This window comes from Megalobrama amblycephala, linkage group LG6 (assembly GCF_018812025.1).
Source record: "Megalobrama amblycephala isolate DHTTF-2021 linkage group LG6, ASM1881202v1, whole genome shotgun sequence".
NCBI classification, from domain to species: domain Eukaryota; kingdom Metazoa; phylum Chordata; class Actinopteri; order Cypriniformes; family Xenocyprididae; genus Megalobrama; species Megalobrama amblycephala.
The window spans coordinates 42667634-42692519 of record NC_063049.1 but is presented as its reverse complement, the minus strand read 5'-3'; the positions used below and the strand labels follow the sequence as shown (position 1 = coordinate 42692519).

At 36.8% G+C, this 24886-nt stretch overlaps 1 protein-coding gene across 1 annotated transcript in view; it reads left to right on the top strand.

Moving 5' to 3' along the window:
• Positions 1 to 24886, top strand: part of tanc1b (tetratricopeptide repeat, ankyrin repeat and coiled-coil containing 1b) — a 189099-nt gene that overhangs the window by 132076 nt on the left and 32137 nt on the right. Inside the window, 4 exon segments of the mRNA XM_048194706.1 lie at positions 11725 to 11956; positions 18047 to 18213; positions 22146 to 22310; positions 22312 to 22754. Of these exon segments, the coding sequence (XP_048050663.1) occupies positions 11725 to 11956; positions 18047 to 18213; positions 22146 to 22310; positions 22312 to 22754 (1007 nt within the window).

Genomic DNA, 24886 nt, shown 5'->3' with positions numbered 1-24886 from the left:
TTAAATATGAGTCACATATTTCAGGTCTAAAGAACTACATTCTCACCTAAAAAAAAAAAAAAAACTCCAGTTTGTGGTACAACAAGTGTAGTATTTGTAAAAAATATGGTGGATTTGCTCGGCCGCCATGACAGTCGCTTCAAGTGGAGTGATACAAACGGTGAAAAGGTAGGAGTACTGTTATCACTAGAATATCGCACGGCTCTCAGCCAATCAGATTCAAGAACCACAAAGTAGGGCTGGGCGATATATCGCATGCGATTCTCACGCGCATTTCGTCAGTAAAGCCGGTTCCCTGATTACCGCTAAATCGCCATCACCTGCTTTCAAACGGAGCGCCATTTAATAGCCAGAGCCGTAGTTCACTGATAAGCCACGTTCATATCGCAGATGAATCGCCTTCGATAAAGAACGCGATATTTGCGTGGCTTATCAGTGAACTACGGCTCTGTCTATTAAATGCCGCACCATTTGAAACAGGTGATGGCGATTTAGCGGTAATCAGGGAACCGGCTTTACTGACGAAATGCGCGTGAGAATCGCATGCGATATATCGCCCAGCCCTACCACAAAGATATGTTGTAATCTGAACAGTGTCGGCATAACAATGGTATTGAAAACCATGGCGGTGAATAATTTGTCTGAGAGGCCTAATGTAAATCATAAATAGTAATGGGCCTAGAACTGAGCCTTGTGGGACACCCTGTTTGAGTAAGACAGTGGAAGATTTGTAATTGTGCGTGGTGATGTAGTATTGTTACCAATTACCAATCTCATAAGTAAGAACTTACGACAGTATCAAAAGCTGAGCTAAGGTCGAGTAATAAAAGTATGGGAAGCTTGGAAAGTAAGAGGTCATTGATGATACTAAGGCAGTTTCAGTACTGTGATGCGAGCGAAAACCAGACTGAATGTTATCAAACTGATCATTGAGAGCTAGAAATGACTGCAGCCTTTTCCATGATATTTGAGACAAATGGTAGATTGGAGATTGGGCGATAATTAGCGAAGTCAGTTGGGTCCAGCGCTCTTTAGTGAAGATAAGAGACATATTTACAAGATATGAGAGCAGAAATGTCAGAGGTACAGTGTTTCAAAAGAAATGTTGGTGCAGGATCTAAACGGCATGAAGAAGAATTGGATTTCTGTATTATTTCACTAATTAAGATGGGGTTGGTCAAGATAAAGTTATTAAGCTTTTTGGATAGACTGAGCTTGCTCACAACTAGAAATGGTCGGTTCATCACCAAAAGTCCCACACAAAGCATCCAGCTTTCCCTGAAAGTGGTGCAAAAAAGAACAGCTTTACAGAAAATCATAATGTTAATGTTTATAATATCATAATATTTTCATGCCTCATAGTTACATTTAGCAGGTTAGAGCTGTGTGATAATATAGTTACATTTTGAGGTAATACAAGCAAGTCAAGCAGTTGAGATTGCTATATAATATAAATAACTTTACACGAGTATACTATATGAATGCAGAAAAAGTTAGACATATCCAACTTTATATTCTTTTGCCTGCAGAAATGTGCATTTACAGCATGATCTGACTGGACCTTGTTAACCAGCCAAACTTTCACCCCTTGGTTTGTTTGCCGTGTATATGCATGCAAACTTACTGTTGACATATGTTCACTTGCTGTTAGGACAATTGAGCATTTCCATTGTTTTTCAAAATGGAAATGCTTAAATTATAACAATATAACTGTTAAATGTAAGTTATGTACTTGCTGAAACATCTTAAGCAATCACTTTGCACACAGACCACTTAAAACTATATTCTTGTGACCTTATTTCAGACATTTAATATAAAGTGCTCTTATGCTTCAGACAGTTTGTGCTGAACACTTTATTTTTCCCCTGCAGCGGCTCATTCTGTGTCCTCAGATGATTTCAGATGGGTTTTGTTCATAGAAATGGGTTTTATTCAATTGCAAACTCGCATCACCGATGAAGGTTCTCTATAGCACAATGCATAGACCAGACACATAGAAAATGAAATGTATAATATTTTCATTTAGTTGTAGTTTTTTTTGCTTTCAGGTAGAGTTTGAGATATGTCTCTTTGCAGACAGAAGCGATGCGTGTTCTGATGCACACTGACCCATGATTCGTGTGTCTTGTATGAAGAGCAAATGCATTTGTGCAGTAATGTTGCTAATGGACGGTGATGAATATGTGGTGATGTCACAGTTTCTACTGCAGCCGTTTTAATGGAGGACCCGCGCTTCAGTGTGATGATGTATTTCCCCTCAGACTGACATGTTTATGGTGGAGGATGTAGGGGTGGGCGATATGGCAAAAATATCATATCCTAATTGTTTTCAGACAGGATCACGATCCATAACACAATTCTTTTTCATGTTGGTTTAAGACTATTTTGCAAGTCACTGAGCAGTACAGCCAAACTAATTTCTCTATTTTATTTTATTTCATTATTGTATCTTTGTTATGGAATATTAGAACAAAGATGTAAATTACAAATTATAGCACAAATACAATCTGATACATATGAAATAAACATTGTTTTAAATTTCAGCTGCAGTAGGTCTGTTTACTACGGAGTCTTTAACCCTTAAATGCATACCTCGGGTCTTTAGTGACCCGGGACGTCATTCCCTACCCTCCTCCTTGTTCATTTTTTAAAGTTAGACATCAACCTTCTTGGTATTCCTCAATCAATTCATTATAAAGAATATAACAAGAAAAAAATCATAAAATTATAAAAGAATGCCTATTTTTGTATTCATTTTTTGTAAAAATTGTATAGGGTCGCTAACGACCCGAGGTGTGTATGAGTGTACATATATTTTTTCTGCACAACAAGAATTGAATCTTAGATGATGGAATAAGTGCAATTCACCTTTATTCCACAAGGTGGCAATGTCTGATACACAATGCTGAAGTGACGACTCATTTAGACAGAAAACAAAATAATAAGAGAAACATGAAATGGCTCAGCGATTTACTGCAGAGCAAGTACTGAATGCAATCAAATATGACTGTAACTGTTACAGGATGAATCTGGTGAAGCTGTTAGCGATCAAAATATTGATTCTGAAGATGTTGAAAATTATATCATTCTGAGAATATGTTTGAGATCGTGAATGGGCTCATATTCGTGACCTCAAACATAAAACTAGCCCATTATTTGCTGAATTTACTGGGAAATGAGCTCTGACGAGGACAGTGATGATGGCATAAAACATCTGCTCAAACGGAGCCCTTTCAAGCTCCAAAAGGTAACAAAATACGATTTATTTTATTCTTCTGTAATTGTTACTCTAATATCAGAGGAGTTTTATATTATCACGACAGATAGAGATCCTTCCGTGTTAGATATAGATCGGGTCGATAAAGACCCGAATATGTAAGAATGATTGGCGAAACAGTCATGCATTTAAGGGTTAAAGGGACCTTTGCAAAAATAAAAAAAATATACAGACTTTCGCATTCATCCGCACATGCAGAAGAAAATATTGCTTGTGCACAGTATTTTTTTTGCGTGATCACACCTTACAATGTCTGGTTTATGTATACTATCTATAACATACTTCCTTTGTGCATTTCGCTCTCATTTTACTATGAAGAAAATGAGAGTATAGATGCACATGAAAAAAATAAAGATCTATTTGCTCAAAATGTTGCTTTCGTTAGGGCAGTATACGTCTAATATCATGGCCTTATGTCTGCTATAACGCATCCTCTGTGACGGCCGAGAAACTGTGGTGTGAAATGGGCTGATGGCACAATAAGTCATATTTGCTAAGTTTAAAGGTCCATATAAAAGGACAGATACAGTAAAACATTGCTCAAAATTCGACTTTCATTAGGGCAGTACGTCATATTTCAAGACTTTATGTCCGCTTTAACAAATTTAACTCTGTGGCGGCCGAGAAACTGTGTTGTAAAATGGGCTGATGGCGCAGTAGGTAGCTCGGTGTACAACATTGTCATATGCTAAGTTTAATGGTTCATAAAAAACATTGGTACTCCAGTTTGTCTGCATGTCTGTTGTGAGACTTCAGTGTAAACGCCCACTGCTGTGATTGGCTGACATCTTGGCATATGAAATAGCTAAGTATTACTGTCTCGAAAACTTATAGCACATTTTTACTATTACAGCTCTCAAGGTTAACTAATTGTGAAGAGTGTTGATTATAGCATTACATTTAGATCTATGGCATTATATTTAGATCGTGGCATGAAATGTTGCAGTGATGAACACTGTAGTCGATCACAGACATGTTGTTGAGCTCATGAAAGCAGTGAAACTCACTAACGAATGCTTTCATCATAACTAACAGTGCAAACTCGATGTAAATAAGAGATTTTTTTAATAAAACGGGAGTTTTGGCGCGAGTCACTGATAAACTCGTGCTGTTTGATTGACAGCTCCAGCGATTATAAAGAGAGTGTTCTTTGATTTCTTTCTATATATAATTTAATCACCATTTAAATAACTGATTATTTTCATCCTACTAAGAGAAACAAGGTGAAGTTGAGCGTTTAGTCACTGGTTTGATTTACTGACACACAGACAAAGATCATCTGACTGTACATGAATCATTAATATCAGATCAGGCATTAGAATAAACACAGTTACTGACATGTTGTTGCATTACTGTCGAGTCCATATTGTAAAAGTCTCTTTGCAAAGCTTGCGCCGAAATGCGATTGATTTACCAAAGAATCCACAGTGAAATGTACCGAATACAAATAAAGCTCAACTGAGACATTCACATTGTTGAAAATAAATAACCATATTCCTAGCATTAGGATCCTTTGAAAGGAATGTTATTTTAGTCCTGTATCGCTTTTCTCTCCTCCTCATCTCACTAACGCCAGTGGGCAGGGCTAACGTTGCAAAGGCGTCGATTTATTTTGTGGAGGCGGAGTTTCACCTATAGACAGGCACATTCCAGTATCAGTCGTTCGCTGGGCCTGGTGTCAATAAAAGCTTTTCTTGGACTGACAAGGAAGTTTTTAGTTCTGAAACTTACAGGATATTCTTATAGTACGATGACCTAATATATATATCAAAAGCTGAAGGAAAAGTTAATTTCTCAATTCATGACCACTTTAATGCGTCCTTGCTGAATACAATTTCTCTGTGCAGCTGGTCCTGCAGTGTAAATGCAGCCTTAGATTCCTCATTAGTGCTCACTGTGGGGAACGAGAGATTCCCGGTGATGCCGTCTTGTGTTTCTTCGGATGTGTGTTGCTTCAATATGTCTGATTCTGCTTTTGAAGTTCATAGAGGAGGGACTGGAGCGATGCCAGCTCTGTTGTTTGGAACGCTGTGTTTCAGCCTTTTGAAATGCAGAGGACTGAAGTTGAGATGCCGTGAACCCGAAGACCCTCTTTATTCTTCTCAGTGTTGCTGAACTCAATCCTGATCCCTGCATTCACTCTCTGAATAAATAAACTAGCACTAGTTCAGTGACCTCCTCGATATTGATTCAGATTTTTGAAACATGATTGTTTTGTGTTACATTCTTCATAGTGCGGTCAAACCATGCAAAATGATTTATTACCCAAATATAATGTGTAGGATATAATGTCAAGGACTTCCTTTTTTAATAAGTCATACAAAATAACAGATAATAATATTTTAAACTGTTAAAGTGTGTGAACGGAGATGTTTTTTTTAATGGAATATTGCATTTAGTCTCTGAGGCTTGAAACGCAGTGCTTCAGGGTTTCAGCGTTTGGGTTCTGCTGCGTCTCCGTACATCTCCGTCTTAAGAGTCTGAGCTGTCCTCTGTCAAACACAATGTGAGCTAAATGATGTATCAACCGTGTTTCCCAGGGGACCTGCCGTCCCTCGAGTGTTACCATGGCAACAGGTTAGCAGGGTGGTCATTTGGTCGCATTTAAAGAGAATCGTACCCATGTGGGCGCCGAGACTCAGGACGGAAAACGCGCAGCAGACAGTGGCAAATTACATATTCACAGATAAGACAAAAGCACCTAATTAGAGGCTCATCACTACAATTTTAATAAATGATTGTGTGTCTATTTGCAAAAGAAATTGGCTATATTCCAGTCAATCCCTGCATGCATCAGTCACATAAGCGCAGGCTGATTATTTTTAGCTCATTCCATTAGTTTGTTGCCTGATTAATTCACATATTTGCAGTTGGCGCTGTGTTGATGGAGAATCGATTAATGTTATCTTTTTAATACCTGTTTTCTAGGTGAATCTAGACACATAGACTTTTGACTTTCAACATATTCTGCCTAAGAAATGCCCACTTAGACTGTCTGAACATGCATCGCCACAAAAATGCCATTATATTATATTATATTATGCATTTTGTTTTCACTCAAATACATCACATTTAGGAAGTTATATTATTAAATTTTTTTGTAATGTAAAGCAGGTTTATCTGAAACAATTCAGACCACCATAATAGACAAATATGAAGAAAAAAATTGCTGAAAATGTGAGTGGATTTTGTGATTTTTGTGTCCAAAATAGGGCTGGGTATCCATACAGATGTACCAATTCAATTCGATTCCATTTCACAAGATCTCAATTCAGTTTGATTTTGCGATTTTTGATTCAATGATTCCATTTTCGCTGGCCCCTCCACAAAAAAGTAATAAATGAATAAAATAGTTATAGTTTTTGTTGTTTTTGACCCATTTGTTCTTGTATTATGTAATAAGGTTATGACACCAACGTTTTAGATACCAGTGAAATTTAACAATTCTTGATTCCAATTTCAATACCACAGCTAAAACTACTATGTCTAACTAATATAAATTTCAAAGATTATTAAAGGGTTAGTTCACCCAAAAATGAAAATTCTGTCATTAATTACTCACCTTCATGTCGTTCCACACCCGTAAGACCTTCATTCATCTTCAGAACACAAATTAAGATATTTTGATAAAATCTGAGAGGTTTTTTTTTTATTATTCTCTATTGAAAGCAACAAAATTACCACATTCCAGAAAAGTAGTAAAAACATCTTTAAAATTGTCAATGTGAGTACAGTGGTTAATATTATGAAGCAACGAGAATACTTCTTGTGTGCAAAAACAAAACAAAAATAACAATTTTATTCAACAAATTCATCTCTTCTCTGTCATTCTGCTAATCTCGTCTGAACGGTGGTTCATAATTGGCTACTTTTCTGGACCTTGAATGTGGTAATTTTGTTGCTTTCAATAGAGGATTAAAAAAAACTTCTCGGATTTTATCAAAATATCTTAATTTGTGTTCTGAAGATGTTCTTACGGGTGTGGAACGACATGAGGGTGAGTAAATAATGACAGAAATTTCATTTTTGGGTGAACTAACCCTTTATAGACAAGTGAACAGTCAATAAAAATAAATTTAAATCACAAGCAATAGCACAAATAAATAAATACAATAGAACAAAGATACAAATGAAATAAACAGTGCTTTTCAGGTAGGTCTAACAGTAGTGTCAGGTACAGAAATTGAATAAGGTAATCAAATGTAAAATAGCACTGCATATAATCTTCACTGTACAATTTAAATAAAGGTTAATCCTTATTAAATTTACAAAAAAGTTATTCATTGATGAGCAGTGAGTGATTTCTTTGTCTTTAGTAGTTTGATTAACATTAAAAACACAGACAGCAGCAGGAATATTAGGCTGCTGTCACTTTAAGACTAATGCACGGATCCAGTATAGCCTGCTGATACACGTTTAAGTTCACTTAAGCCTACTAACCGACTATGTTTACAAGGATACTGGCCAAGGCAGGCATTTTGTGATAAATTTGTGTGAATTTGTCCATTCAAGCACAAAGAGAATTCATGTTATTATTTGCACACTGTCCGAGATGCCCAGCTTTCTCTTTGCTCATGCAAAACTTATTACAAAGTGCGTGCGAGTTCTCTTTCGCATCTTCTTGCGCTTGAATGCTTAAATTGGCAAAGCTTGAAAACACATGCAGAACCTTCAATTCCTTCAACTGTCCGAAATGCTTAAATGCACACCTGAATCTGCCATGTTAAGCACTGAATGAATAACATTGCGTAAGGTAAATAAGAGGATGACATGTAGTGGAGAAGACTAGTAATAAGATTAACGTTGATCAGATACATTTGTGATTCAGTTGATTCATGGCTTTTGAGAATCGGTATCAAATCGACCACATAAAAAAAAAAAAAGCCCAGATTAATCAGAAATTTTTTTTTTTTGCGCAGCCCTATCCCAAAAGTTGTAATTATTGATTAAGCAGAATATACAGTTCTGCTTATGGTTTAGTTGCTGCTTAGCGTCTCAAACCAAAGATTTCTCTTGCTATCTAAATCCTATGTGATGATTGTCTAATCGGGTTGTTGAAGGGTCGAGGGAAATGCACAGCAATCAAGAGATTGATCCTGTTAATGTGCGCTCTGAAACGAGCACTTTGGAGTGTTCTCTCAATGTGAGCGAGTTAATGGTCCCTCCACCTGAAGGAGCTTTAAATTGATGCTCTTTTCCCAGACCTCATCTCAGGGTGAAGACCGTGCCGTTCCTATTAACCCCACCTGTCCAAATGGGAAATATCCCCATCTGTCAAATGGAGGTTTCAATAATATATCAGGACAAATTAAGAGGGACCCTCAGTAGGCCGGTGCCTCTCGGTGCCCTGCTGTCATACCCATCTCTGCCAGGTTTTCTCACTCTGGCCAAACAAACTGTGAGCGTTACTTCAGTGAATGGTGGTGAACTCTGCTGTTAGGACATCACTTCACTTCAGAGAGAAACATTTCACTTAATTCATTCTCTTAGATGTGATTCTTCCTTTTGGGCATAAGGGAGGAACTGAATAAAGAAATAAGCTGTGCATTACAGTGATTTTATCACAGATCAAGGCATGAAGTCCTTAAACACTCTTATCCATGGTAAACTCACCTGAACTTACTTAGGATCTCCCCTGTTGTTGTCTTTCAATATTTATAAAGTTGTGTATGACATCTAATGAAATGAGATGTTAATGTTACTCACGTCATGATATCTGTTTGTCCATTTCTCCCTCCAGATACTCACATTTATATCTGTTAGGCTGCTGAACTTTGATTGCAAGATTATTGGAGGTAGAGAATGGCAGTGATAAGAGGCTGAAACCCTGCATTATTTATCAAGTGCAAACAGTGGCATGATATTGGGCTCCAGTGTTAGATCAACATGGATTTAGAGCAGCTCCTCAAGGGCTCACAGACCACATGCTGCTGTGATATGAGCTTCAGTTCAGCAGCCAATAATAATAATAGCCCTATGATAAAAAACAAATGTTTTAAAAAGAGGTTGAAACTGCTCTTGATAACAACAGAATAGCCAAAAAAAATGGCATCTGCATATTATTATATTATATTATATCATATTATATTATATTATACCATGTCCTGGTTTATATCATATCTCTCTGGCCGCACTCAGTTCGTCCAACTTAAACATTTTCAGTCAAGATCATCTACAGTTACTAGTGGTGTTCCTCAGGGTTCTGTTTTGGGCCCGCTTCTATTCATTATCTACTTGCTGTTCATTATAAACTAAAACTGAAATAAAAATAAATTAAACCTAAATATTAATATTTAAAAAAAAAACTAAATAAAAACTAATAACATGACAAAAGCACCTAACGAAATGACTAAAAATATATGAAAAAATAAAAATAAAAGCTAATTCAATATGATAATAAAACTAAAATAAAATCTGGTTCACAGTACACTAACTTACATTAACATTAACAAACAACTTTTGCTACTAAACATTTTCGGTCAAGATCATCTACAGTTACTAGTGGTGTTCCTCAGGGTTCTGTTTTGGGCCCGCTTCTATTCGTTATCTACTTACTCCTACTTACTTACTGTTCACATTTTCAGGAAATATGGTATTCACTTTTACAGCTACATCGATGACACCCAGCTCTACCTGTCTTCCAAACTCTTTTCCTCTGCCTTCTTTGTCCAGCTGTTTAGCTGAAATTAAAGTCTGGCTTTCAGCGAAACTCAATAGTGATAAAACCGAGGTCCTACTTGTAGGCACAAGATCTACTCTGACTAAATCTGATTGTTTTCCTGTGGATATTGATCAACAGGACCCAAGTCTGGCTGTTATTCTGGATAACCCACTTTCCTTTGAAGCTCGTATTAATAATAATATTATGTGTATTGCATACTTTCACCTGCGTAATATTAATCGTCTCCGTCCTTCCCTCACTGCACTCCTCATCCATGCACTGGTTACTTCACATATCGATTAATGCAGTGCTCTTCTTACTGGTCTTCCTTCCAAACTTCTCTATAAACTTCAGTTGGTTCAGGACTCTGTGGCTCGTGCTCTGTCTAGAACTCCTTCTACTGAGCACATTTCACCAATTCTTCAGCAACTACACTGGCTTCCAGTGAAGTATCGCATTGATTTCTGGCACTTCACAATCTCGCCCCTCCATACCTCACTGATCTTCTTCGTGTTTATACCCCTTCTCACTCTCTAAGATCTTGACTCTCACTCTCTCTTGTGTCACCACGAATACACTTAACTACCATGGGGAACATTTAGTCATGCGGCCCCTCGCCTGTGGAACTCTGTCCCTCTTGATATTCGCAATAGTTTTTTATTTCAGGATTTTCTTAAACTTATTGTTAAATCTGTGCATATTCATGAAAATGATGAAACATTTTAATTCAGGGTTTCTGCGGATCTTTAAAAAGTCTTAAAAAAAATCTTAATTCCCCCTTACACAACCTAAGGCCTTAAAAAGGTCTTAAATCAGAGCAGAAAGTCTTAAATTCAGGATGTCAGGGCATTAAATATTGCATGCACTGCAAAAAAATGAATATCTTCCCCAGTATTTTCGTCCTGTTTTTCAATGCAGATATCTAAACACCTTTGACACATCTATTTGAGATGCATAAAATGAAGTCTTGGAAAAATCTTGTTTGTTTGTTTTTTATGCTTAAAACAAGATCTGTCATGATATCTGTCTGTTATGAAAAGTTCCCTTTGAATAAAGATGATTTTTCTGAGCCCACTGGCAGATCTTTGTTCTTGTTTTAATCATAAACTTGCTTCATTTTTGTCAATTTCACAGAAAACAAGGGTTAATATTTTACGTCATTTTGCATCTCAAGTAAATGTTTCTTGATTTGAGAATCTTTAGACAACTGCACTGGAAAACAAGACAAAAATACTGAGGAAGAACATCACTTTTTTTGCTGTGTAATCAGAAGGTCCATTTTCTAGTGGTTGGGAGCTAGAATTAGCAATTAATTCAAAAGTAATAGAAACTGTTGGAAGTATTTTAAACTCTGAAGTGTTGCTAATACAACTCATTATGTTTCCCCCTAGACATTTACATTTAGAGAACATATTGTAATTTTTTTTCCTTTCAATTTGTTCCTTACTTTTTTTAAAAGTCTTTAAAAAGTCTTGATTTAGCTTCATAAAACCTGCAGAAACCCTGTCATTTTTTATTTAGTAAAAAACTGCAGAATATGCATTGTTTATTTTAACTAGATTTTACTGTATTTTGCGTCTTACATTACACATTTGGAATGTACTTGAATACAGTGATTGTTTGGTTGAAATAATTGTTCTTCTGATTTAAAGAAGCCATTTCAGAGCAAATGCATAGTGTTGAATATGACAATATAAATGGCTTCTGTATAAAAATTACAGAAAATGCTGCATAATTATGCATATGAAGTTTTTAAAACTCTTTCTCTCTCTTGTTCACTCTGCAGGTGGTGGCGTATCATTACTGCCAGGCTGATAACACATACACGTGTCTGGTTCCTGAGTTTGTGCACAGTGTGGCCGCTCTCCTGTGCAGAGCGCATCAGCTCACCGCATACAGAGAGCTGCTGCTGAAAGAACCGCACCTACAGAGCATGCTCAGTCTGCGCTCTTGTGTGCAAGACCCCATCGGTGCCTTCCGCAGGGGGATTCTGCAACCGCTCATCAACCTACGCAAAGGTACAGAAACACAACCGGCCCCTCAACATGAAATCACCCCATTCACTTGCTTAAAGGTGCAGTAAGCGATTTCTGAGAAACACTGTTGCTATTTGAGATCAACCCAAACAAACACACCCATCCCTTCATTGCTCCGCCTCCAAAATGCACAAACATGCAATATACATGAGTGATGAGTGGATGTCTCTTTATCATAGTTGAAGTGAAGCAAAAGAATGCTCAGTGAAAAATAAAGCAAAGAGGATGAACGAATGACAAGGAAGAACAAAAAATGGATGCGCCCCCTACTGCTGATTGGCTCACTGTCTCTCCTCCCCCATCATGGGTGGACACGCCCCCTACCGCTGATTGGCTCACTGTCAATCCTCCCCCATCATGGGTGGACACGCCCCTACTGCTGATTGGCTCACTCTCTCTGCTCCCCCATCATGGGTGGACACACCCCCTGCTGTTGATTGGCTCACTCTCTCTCCTCCGCCATCATGAGTGGACACGCCCCTACCACTGATTGGCTCACTGTCTCTCCTCCCCCATCATGAGTGGACATGCCCCCTACTGCTGATTGGCTCACTCTCTCTCCTCCGCCATCATGAGTGGACACGCCCCCTACTGCTGATTGGCTCACTCTCTCTCCTCCCCCATCATGAGTGGAGATGCCCCCTACTGCTGATTGGCTCACTCTCTCTCCTCCCCCATCATGAGTGGAGATGCCCCCTACTGCTGATTGGCTCACTCTCTCTCCTCCCCCATCATGAGTGGACATGCCCCCTACTGCTGATTGGCTCACTCTCTCTCCTCCCCCATCATGAGTGGACATGCCCCCTACTGCTGATTGGCTCACTCTCTCTCCTCCGCCATCATGAGTGGACACGCCCCCTACTGCTGATTGGCTCACTCTCTCTCCTCCCCCATCATGAGTGGAGATGCCCCCTACTGCTGATTGGCTCACTGTCTCTCCTCCGCCATCATGAGTGGACACGCCCCCTACTGCTGATTGGCTCACTCTCTCTCCTCCCCCATCATGAGTGGAGATGCCCCCTACTGCTGATTGGCTCACTGTCTCTCCTCCGCCATCATGAGTGGACACGCCCCCTACTGCTGATTGGTTCACTCTCTCTCCTCCCCCATCATGAGTGGAGATGCCCCCTACTGCTGATTGGCTCACTCTCTCTCCTCCCCCATCATAAGTGGAGATGCCTCCTACTGCTGATTGGCTGCAAGTGTGTTGTGCTGCTCCGATCCACTTTCAACATTGTTTCTCAGAAATCACTTACTGCATTAATCAGTTGCACAATATTGCAAAGAAAACAATGTCATTCAAACATTCCTCACTCAAAAATACATCGCATTATGGAATCAAAATGGGTTGCAAATGTTGTTGATTTTAATTCCATAATTGAGTGATTTTTTTGGCCTGTCCTCCAGCTCTCTTCCTCCTGCATCTGTTACAGTTCAGAGAAGGTTATGTGGACAGAAGGAACATCATGAAATGAAGCATTTTATTAAAGCGGATGAGTTGGGATTGCATGCGTTTAATGTTCAGGCAGATGGTCCGATTATATGAATGGGGTGAATTTGCTTTGTCGTTGCATTAAATGCAGAGAAATCCATTTCCCAAGGCTGTTAGATGCACTCATGTACTAGCCCGCATTTATTTCTTAGAAATTGAATCAGTGAGATGAATTAAATCAGACCTAATATATAATAAGACTGCCTTTAGTTTTTTCTCAAAAAGAATGATGGGTTTGACAATTGAGAACCTGTTCCAGTTTATAAAAAAGAAAATACTGAAACTGAATGATTTTCATGACATTTGGTTTAGTTAACACTCTGAGGTCTGAAGGTATCGCCGGCGATACCACCGTGGTTTTTTTCTTATCAGTGTGAAAGAGACTCAAAATACTCCGTCAATGTTGCACATACAATTAAGAGTTATACACCATTTTAATCTGTGGAATATCTTCTTTTATTTGTGTACACTCAGAGCAAAAAGAAAATGTTGTGCTTTTTGTAAAATAAAGAAAACTAACATGATGCGTGATCTCTCGTCTCCCTCTGAACGAACTCCAATCTGATAGTTCTTAGAAAATGAACTGTAACTTAGTGAATACTAATGACAAAAAAATTAAACTTATGTCTAAAAAAACGTTAAGATGTCAGGTTTTAAAACATATAAGTCAAATCGAAAACAAACCTTCTGTGTTTATGTAATCTGTATGAAAAGAGAGCCATGTCAGAAGTCTGTGATTCAGCTCATTATCCGCTAATGCGGCCACGCCCACAGAGCGAGCGCTATTCAGATGCAAATTCAGTCAATACATGCATACGTCATCTCAATCGTGTATTTATTGTCTTCAAAAGTGTTTTGAATAGCCATATTTAGTGATCTCTTGCCTCTGTTAGTTCCTTGATTGTCACATGATATGCCTCTTCTTTTACTGAGGCATTTGTGGACAAAAGGGGCAGAGCGCCCTCCGGCTGCAAGTATGAATTAAAAACACAGCATCCAGCGCTCATAATGATGACAATAAATATAGAATAATAAATATTACTCCTCTGTATAGAAAATTGATATAAACATACGAGAATCCATCAATATTTCTTCAAATGTGTATGCTTTTAAGCATATTAAGAAATTATGGTCAATATAAGATTTTAAGAGTCAAAATGTGAAGCTTGAGTCTTAGATCTTTTTAATGATGTATAGTTTGTCAACTGCACATCAACATTTAGGCTCTATAGTATAACAAATATAGTAGCCTATATGAAATGCCCTAGAGGTAGGAATGTTCAGATGCTTTGCATCACAGAAATACATTATATTTTAAAGTATATTAAAATAGAAAACCATTATTTGGTTAGAGACTTGAGACTTCTTTTAAAAACATTATAATGGCAATGTGTTCAATCTTTTGACTGGTAGTGTAATTTAACATAGGCCTATACAAAATTTTCTTCATATCATGTGCAATAATACGTGCATGCATGAGATCACAAAAATCATGTTTGTTTTTGTCCTGAGTGGACTTTAATCCTGTTATCAGCATGATCACAAAGGGTTTCACAGCCTACCTGACTGAAAGGCCTCATTAATATGCAAGTCATTTCAGGTCATTATTATGCAATTCTTTTGTCTTCTCAGGTGAGAATCACCCATTATTCATGATGATTCACACCTCCACGCATACTGTGTTTCTTGACAAAAAGTGTCTTAGAAAATTTAAATCTCTCTATTGTTTTATATGAAGGAGTAGGAAGGATAATTTTTACTTCATTCTGAACTCTAGTCTACAACCTCCAATACCCAGAATCCCTGTGAACACAGTTTTAATATATTTTTTTTTGGCCTTATTTCAGTGACTTAAGTTTTTTGTTTTTTCAATAACCACGCATAAACATTATTCCTTCAAAAATACAAACATGTACATACATGTTCCTCACATATTATTGTAGCCTAGTTTGTGCTGAATACAGTGTAATGACACTTTTGTCATTAATATGTTTATGAACAACTGAAAAAAGCACAAATGTCAGGGCATGTCAAAACTTCTCCAGGGCCCCAAAATCTTCAGACCCCTGAGGGTTAATAGTTTGTCTACATTCTTACAAAACTGAGTCCTCTGTTTTTCCTCTTGATCCTCTACAGGTTTATCTTGCGTCATCTGTGTGTTTATTTTCTCTTAAAGCTCAGGCTCTCTGAGTCTCTGAGATCTCAAGGTCATTGTGGTTTGTTTTATGTGGAGGTCCAGTCTTTTGCTCAGCTCGATCGATATTTTATTGTAGAAGTGTGCGTTTCAGACACAGATAAACAAACCCTGTGTTTGTATGATGGAAACGGAAGACGCTCTGGATCAATACAGCCTCGTGAGTAGAAAGGACAAACCAGATGAAAACCAATCTTAAGCTCTGCCTGCACTGATACTGTAAAGAAAAAATGTTTTTCTTCATCAATATTATTTTATATTTTATAGCCAAGGCAAGTCAGTTTATTTGTAAAGCACCATTAAAAACATTAGTTAGTTGACCAATGTGCTTTTTTTCTTTCTTATATACACATATGCACATCATAATACGTTTAAGTCTTAATACGTTATGCAATCTTGCTTCAAGTAAATGGATCTTATTTTAAGAACGTTCAGTCATTTTACTTGGAAAATAATTTTTAAAAATGCTAAAGAATTAAAATGTTTCTGAACGTCCGCTCCAGCCACACATTACTGAAATGGTCTCAAGGGGAAGAGTTTTTCCTGAAGCTCTCCATCATGCCATGAAGAAGTCAGCGCAGAGATTTGTGGTGGAGGTTTAAAAGCAGAGATGCTTTATGGATGCAGCTCGGCCATATTCCTCATTCAAATAATATTTCAAAGCTGAGGAAGTGCAGCTCTTGATCTGTCGCTCACTGAAGAACTATTTCTCCTTCTCTGTGTTATTCTTCTGTGACTGCTCGGCTCTGGGAAGTCGCTCAGATCTCGTGTGTAATGAATTATTAAAGTTCTCCTGACGGCTCCGGAGGGCGATGCTTCGATTGAGGCAAAACAAAGACGTGCCACATCTGAGTACTTTAATTGTGAAGTGGACTGATCTGTGCTCATCATCATTACACTCTTTATCCTATAGCAGAGTGATTAATAATATATGGATTTATTTTATGAAGTTATTTATTTGAGAAATGTTGAAGTCAGTCTCAACTGCGTGGAAAACGTCCTCATGTTTTAGGATCTCTGCAGAATAACTATAATGACCACATAACTCAAAGGAAAGAACAAACCATTGCACTTCTAGAGCTGGACTCTGGATACAGATCTAAAGTTACATGATCGAGTTCATTAGTGCACAGGAGACTCATTAGTGCTGAAGCTCAGTAGATTTACAGTTGTTCTTATGCTCTCTCTTGACCTCTTTCCTGGTGTGTGACCATTTATTAATGGATAACTCTGACTCAAACTGGACGAGCTGCATGTGAAGCTGCAGATTATGGAAGCTTGTTTCCACCATGAAATAAAAATTGAGACTCTTTATCTCTCAATTCTGACTTTTTTTCTCGCAATTGTGAGTTTATATCTCACAGTTCTGTTGTTTTTCTCAGAATTGCGAGATATAAACTCACATTTGCAAGAAAAAAGTCAGAATTGTGAGATATAAACTCACAATTGCATGTTATGTCCATTTGTGAGGGAAAAAATAATTGTGAATTTGTCTCACAATTTTGACTTTATATCATGCAATTCTGACTTTATAAGTTGCATGTTATAAAGTCAGAATTGCGTGATATAAACAATTCTGAGAAAAAAGTCAGAATTTTGTGGTATAAACTCGCAATTGCATGTTATAAAGTCAGAATTGCGAGTTTATATCACGCAAATGTAAATTTATATCTCACAATTCTGAGAAAAGAAGAAAGTCAGAGAAAAAAGTCAGAATTGTGGCTTTATCTTGCAAATCTGACTTTATAATGCAATTCAAACTATAACTTGCAATTGCGCGTTTAAATCTCACAATACTGAGAAAAAAGTCACAATTGTGAGATGCAAACCTTTTTTATTGTTTTATTTATAAGCTTTCATAGCAGAGACCTGTTTATCTGTTTATAGCAAATTATTTTTACAGCTTTTTTATGGTTGATAAAAATATCAGCAGGGTTATTATCAATAAACAAAAAATATTAAAAACATTTCTGTTAATTGAAATAAAGCTAAAATAAAATACAAATATTAGTTGGTAAAATTTAAACTTAAAATTCACATTTCAATTCACATTTATTTGTATAGCGCTTTTCACGATACATATCATTTCAAAGCAGCTTTAAAGAGAATGCATGTCAACATCACAATTTAAAGAATGCAGTTAGCAAATAATGTAATAATTTAGGCAATTAATTTACAATCACTGTTAGCAGTTTAACTGAAGGTAGAAGCAATGAGCTCCTGGAAAAATTACATTACATTAACAAACATTAGAAATGTTTGGCAATAAACTGAAATAAGTTGAAGTTGAAGCACAAAAATTAACGGGAATAGCATAACTAAAACTAAAATGTTAATATTTAAAATAATTCTTCTGTATTTTAATGTTTTTAATTTTGTCTGTCAGAGAGGAAGATTCCAGAGGAAGATTGCATCATCTTGATTGACGGGCTGAATGAGGCGGAGTTTCACAAGCCAGACTATGGCGACACTGTCGCCTCCTTCATCACCAAGATCATCTCCAAGTTCCCCAACTGGCTGAAACTGATCGTCACCGTGAGAACAAGCCTTGTGGTGAGACATGAATATCTGCTGTTATCTGGAAGATTTAAAGCTGCGGGTCACGACCCAAAAATAGGTGGCAGGTCTGTTCTGGTGGGTCAGCAATGCTAAGCAGCTGTAGTTAGGATATTATCTACTTTTAAAAGTATATTTTGTTGTTGAAGGTTGTCAAATTAGACAGATTGTATGATGCCCTAATCTTCAAAAACCATGAACATAACTACTAAATATATAAGAAAATATGAGTTAGACGACATTGAATGCATTTATAAATGTGGTTTGTGTGGCCATAATGTTTTTTGCACAGTGAGTCATATTTCACCCCCAAATCAAAAGAGAAATGCAAATTATGTTTTGCTTAAAGTAAATGGAGTGCAACAGTTGGATTCCGGAATTAAAAACTCCATTTATTTTCTCCATAGGGAAATTCATTTTTAATGATAACTTATAAAGATAGCCCTACTGTGAGATACGGGGTTGTTAATTGATGATATTTGCGTCCGTTGAAGCCATCAGCCCACATGATTTCAACTTATTTTTAAAATAATTGTGTTTAACAGCGGAATTCGTAATGATGCTGTACAGAAAAGTCCACCAATCAGAGAGTCGAAACAAGCAAACTGCTCTAGAAGAGCTCCGCCCACGCTCTCAAAATACTGAAATATTTATATATACAGTATGCATATTTTGAAATAAACTTAAAATATATATATAATATATATGTTCTAAAATGCATAGTTTTATATTTCTCCGTTGTTTTTAACTGCGCGCAATGGTTCACATAACGCTTTAACGTGACTTTTTACAATCCCTATGGGAGAAATGAATGGAAAAATACTTCTGAAACCAGCACTGCTGAAAAAGGGGACGGGCACTGTTGCACTCTATAGTCTTCTTCTTATTTTGTCTTTTCATTTGGTGGTGAGATGCGTTTTGTCAGATTCACCCATATTCTTCTAATGCGCTCAGAGCAGGTTTGATGTTACCTTCACCATTTCAGACTTTCTCCACCTCGTCTTGTCACTTTGGGCAGAAGAATCTTGTAGCTCTAATAAGGAACATTGACCCTCCAAATGAGACGGTATGACAGCTAGACAGTAATCCAGACAGTAGGAGGCGAAAAGGAAAAGGGAGCGAATTCGAGAGCGAGAGAGTGTTCGTGTTGGCGGCGTTTTGACAGCTTGAAAAAGGTAGTGCTCGACTAGCAGAGCAGAATCATCTACTGTTTGATACGTGTCAGACGACAGATTGGAGTGTGTGTGAGTGAAAGAATGAGCACAAATGTGTGTTTTTGTACTTATGAAAGCCTCCTAATGTGTTCTGCGTCTAGCTGTCACTATAAGTGAGGAGAGCCAGTCTAGGACTGACCGATATTTTTCAGCCTTTTGACTGTTTGTTATACATCGTGATATTTATGTATTTGCTCTGAAATGGTATAAAAGGGAGATTTTTTTTTTATTTACAGTCACTGTAGCCTAGTAGATTTAAAATGTTTAATGTACAAAGTAAAATACACTAAAACAGTTCACATAATAAAGGCATGTTTTCAACACTGTTTTTCACTATATATATATACATATATATATATATATATATATATATATATATATATATATATATATATATATATATATATATATATAAAATATCCTTGTTGTTTATACATTAATTTGGAGATTGAATGTGAAATTATTACAATATGAAAATATATTAAAAACTTGAATATTAAGTGCCATTAATCATGATTAATTACAGAAATGTGTGATTAATTAGTTACATTTTTTAAATTGATTGACAGCACTAGTTGCCTTAGAGATTTGTGTATCAAATAGGGTAAAATGTATATGAAAATATATGTAGGTAAATATTGCTTTATTTTAAAGGTGCATGTGATTGAATATGATTCTTCCTCATGAAAAACTAAAAAAAAAACCATGCCTTGATCATTTGAACTAATAATCAGGTGTTTTGGCAGTTTCTAGTGTGATTTGATCTGTTCAGTTGTGTGTGATGATGAAGGTGTAACGCATCGCCGCAGCCTTTGAAGCCTTTCATCCAGCGGTTTCTCCAGGTAGCAGGACGCGTCTCACGGGGAGCGTGTTGTTGTGTTCCTCATCAGCGTGCCGTGTGGCGGCTAGATGAGACTTGTGTGTGTGTGTGATGTAAAATTCATTCTGTTTTTCTCTCTACACTGCGGTACTGTGTTATTTCTGCAATATGAGCAGCATTGTTGGCTCTATTGACTGTGTGTGTGTGTGTGTGTGTGTGTGTGTGTGTGTGTGTGTGTGTGTGTGTGTGTGTGTGTGTGTGTGTGTGTGTCCAGTCTTCCAGTCGACCTTGTGGACCCTGGTGATTTTGTATGAGTGTAAAGAAAAAGCCTTTAAGTGTTTGTCAGTAAATGTGATGCCTGGAGAAAACCGTCGCTGCGTCTCAGGCTGCATCCTCTGGAGGTCACATTTGAGGGCTGCATATGTCATCAAGGATGTCTTATTTAAGAAAAGTAACTATAATAAAATGGACTGTTATTCCTCGTGAGATGTAAAATACTGTAATTTCTTTCTTACTTTACAATCCAACGGTTACTTTTCTTAAATGAGGCCGCCTCGATGATGTATGCAGCCTTCAAATGTGACCTCCGGAGGACGCAGCCTTCGAAATGATGCTCAGCATGTGTTTCAGTGTCTGTGAAGACCATATGTGCAGGTGCATTCTGGTCACATGACTTCCTGTCATTGATTCTATCAAACATACTATCTGTATGTGTTATCTGTAAAAGAGTCATAATTAAGATATGATGAAAAACCTGTCCTTTGACTTTTTAGTTATGAAACACATAAAGTAAAAGTTTTGTTTTATTTTATTTTATTGTATTTTTTATTTTATTTTATTTTATTTATACCGGTTTACTAAATAATGAAACAAATTTAGTAAATGTTTGTTTTGTTTTATTTTATTGAATTTTTTCTTTTCTTTTATTGTATTATTTTATTTTATTATATTTATACCAGTTTACTAAATAATGAAACAAATTTAGTAAATGTTTTGTTTTATTTTATTTTATTGTATTATTTTATTTTATTTTATTTATACCGGTTTACCAAATAATTAAATAAATTTAGTAAATGTTTTGTTTTATTTTATTGTATTGTTTTATTTTATTTCATTTTATGATTTTATTATTTTATTTTATTTATTTATTTATTTTTATTTTGAAATAAATTTATACTGAATAAACTAATTTAATGAAACTTTTTATTATTGTTATTATTATTATTATTATTATTATTATTTGATTTTGCCAAATACCTTCATCTGGTAAACCACTTCAGTGACTTTTTTTTTTACAGTTATTTGTTTATTTTTATTATTAATATAAATAATTTAAAAACAATGCATAATATGATTTCCATTGGTGTTTTCAGTGTTAAAACTTATATCGTTTATATAAATATTATAGTATTTTATATAGTATATTGAAATTACAAAAGTTTAAAGTTGAGTTGTTCAGAGGCTATTCAACGTTAATTTTCTCAACATGTAAAAAATTAATTTACATTTAAATAGACTTTTCCCCCGTATGATTCATTGTTTAATGTTTGTGAAAAGGATTTTCATTGAAATAAATATTTTTCTAGGTGTTAAATGAGAATTTGTCAGTGAAATAATATAAAATAATAAAATAATGAACTAAAATCAAGTCATTCTTTATGACTAATAATAATGTTAAGATGTCAGTAAATACTTTCCATTAGCTTTTATGAGAGATAAAAAAATAATAACTGAACTGAATTCAAACTGTAAACATCAAAATTTCAACAGGTTGAGAATGACCCAAAACATAAACTGACCCCCTCTGGGAAAACTCGTCCTGTCTAAATAATGTTCTTTGGAAACATAATATATTCAGTGAGACACTTCTTGACATTCCCGCCTTGTCTTTACAGGAGATCACCAGTCTGCTTCCCTTCTCCAAGATCAGCCTGGACGAATTCCCGGACAACAAGGAGATCGGGACGGACCTGAACGCCTACATACAGTACCGCATCAATGGCAGCCAGAACATACTCAACAACATCTCCCTCAACGGCAAGGCCGACCCCATCATCGTTGGGCAAAGTCAGCTCCCACCTCACCTCCCGCAGCCAGGGGTCGTACCTGTACCTCAAACTGACCCTTGACCTCTTCGAGAAGGGTCATCTGGTCATCAAGAGCGCCAGCTACAAGGTGGTGCCCGTCTCTCTGTCGGAGCTCTACCTGCTGCAGTGTAACATGAAGTTCATGACCAACTCTGCGTTCGAGCGCGCTGTGCCCGTTCTCAACGTGGCGCTGGCCTCTCTTCACCCCATGACGGACGAGCAGCTGTTTCAGGCACTGAATGCGGGCAGCGAGCGAGGAGAGCTGCTGTGGGACGACTTCCAGCAGAGGATGGACACCCTCTCGTGTTTCCTCATCAAGCGCAGGGATAAGACGCGGATGTTCTGCCATCCGTCCTTCAGAGAGTGGCTGGTGTGGCGAGCGGATGGAGAGAGTTCGGACTTCCTGTGTGACCCCAGGTGAGCTTCAGTGTTGGGTAGTTTAATGTAAATGTGTTAATGTCTTACAGGAACATAAGAGAGTGGAGGAAAAATTGGACTACGGTTTTTAACATACGGTTAAAGGATTACGTTCAGTTCAGAATTAAAATTTCCTGATAACTTACTAACCCCCATGTCATCCAAGATGTTCATGTCTTTCTTCAGTCGAAAAGAAATGAAGGTTTATGAGGAAAACATTCCAGGATTTTTCTCCATATAGTGGACTTCACTGGGGTTCAACGGGTTGAAGGTCCAAATGTCAGTTTCAGTGCAGCTTCAAAGAGCTCTACATGATCCCAGACGAGGAATAAGAGTCTTATCTAGAGAAACCATCGGCCGTTTTCTAAAAAAAAGAACAATTTATATATTTTTTAACCACAAATGCTCGTCTTGCACTGCTCTGTGATGTGCCACGCATTACATAATCACGTTGGAAAGGTCACGCTTGACGTAGACAGAAGTACCAATCCAGTGTCTACAAAAAGAACATGCAAAGACTAAGTCAATTGACGATTTTGAAGTTGGAGTAGAAAATTAGATGTTTTTCGCCCTACCGTGGTACTTCTGCCTATGTCACGTGTGACATTTCCTATGTGATTACACGTAAATGCATATTTTAAATTCAAAAAGGGCCATATTTGAGAAAAATTCAAGTAGTTTGCATCACTGGATGATACTGTCGGTCGTTTAACATTTCTATTGCAAAGCAGTTGATGTATTAAATATTTTGCTTTTTAGGCTACATATTGTCTCACTCCCTTTCAATGTTGGAATTCATGGTGGAATTCATGCTCTTCTTCGGTGAACAGTAAACTCCGCCTACTTTGATTTGATTGGCCATCTCAATCATTTTGACATTGACGAGTGCTGTTAGACCACTGAGGCAGACCATACTAAAATTTGAACTTTTAAAGGGGATCTATAATGCCCCCTTTCACAAGATGTAATATAAGTCTCTGGTGCCATAATACTCCACAGATCATTTATTATAGCTTGTCAAATTCGCCCCATTTGGGTTTGAGCAAAAACAATACCATTTTTGTGTGTCCCTTTAAATGCAAATGAGCTGCTGCTCCCGCCCCCTTTGAGCATCACTCACACACACGCACGTACACACACATATGCATATTTTTAGAGAAACCATCAATTTACCAGCTCTAATACTGTTTTTGTTACTGAAGTTTAAATGAGAGATGCTATTGAAATGTCTACACTCTCATACTCGTGCATCTAATGACAACTTAATGACCAGATAAAATCATTGCAGTGTTCACGATTATGCTTAATTTTATATTGCTTGCAAAATCATTGTAATACATTGTTAATATTCAATCGCTCAGGTCTAGAGATATTACAGTTTAATAAAGAGCCAACGGCTTGACTCTATTATTGAATATTCAAGTCTGTATTTGTATGCAAATCCAGGGGAGAAAATTATCCAAAGAAAAGTTGAAAAATCACAAAAGCTGCATATTATGACAAGTGAACGAACTCTGAGTTTGTGCACATTGACTGTTAAACAGCACTTAATGTAAGTCTTGAATTTGACAGCTCTGACACTCCTGCAGTCAATTCAGATGAAGTGTCTCCAGCTCTGTTCATTATGGTGGATGTACAGTATATGTATTGAATGTTTAAATAGACATTTAGGTGAGGATGTTGTTCTCTTTCATCTGTTGAGCTCCAGACGCTGTTGAATTTACTGACTTCATTAACATAAGAACAGGAGTTTCCTGATTGGACACAGACAGATTGTGTTTGTGTATGTGTGTGAGATTCCTGATCTGTCTTCACAGTCGGCTAATGAAATATCGTCATGATCTCCTTGATGAGATGGTGAAAGCCAGCGCTGATTTAAGATGTCTGTGCAACATCCTGTTTCCTCTTATTTAATTACTTGGAAATATATTACTAGTCCAGCTTTGATAATAGTCAGACGCTACTGAAACCAAAACATTTTTATTTATTTAAAATAAAACAAAACAAAAATTATAATAAAAAAACTAATAAACTAAAAAAACATAATGGAGATATAATTAATTTCGAAGATTTGTTAAGTGTTAACAATGAGATTGTGGTTTTTATAATCAATTAACACTGCTTTTGTCTCT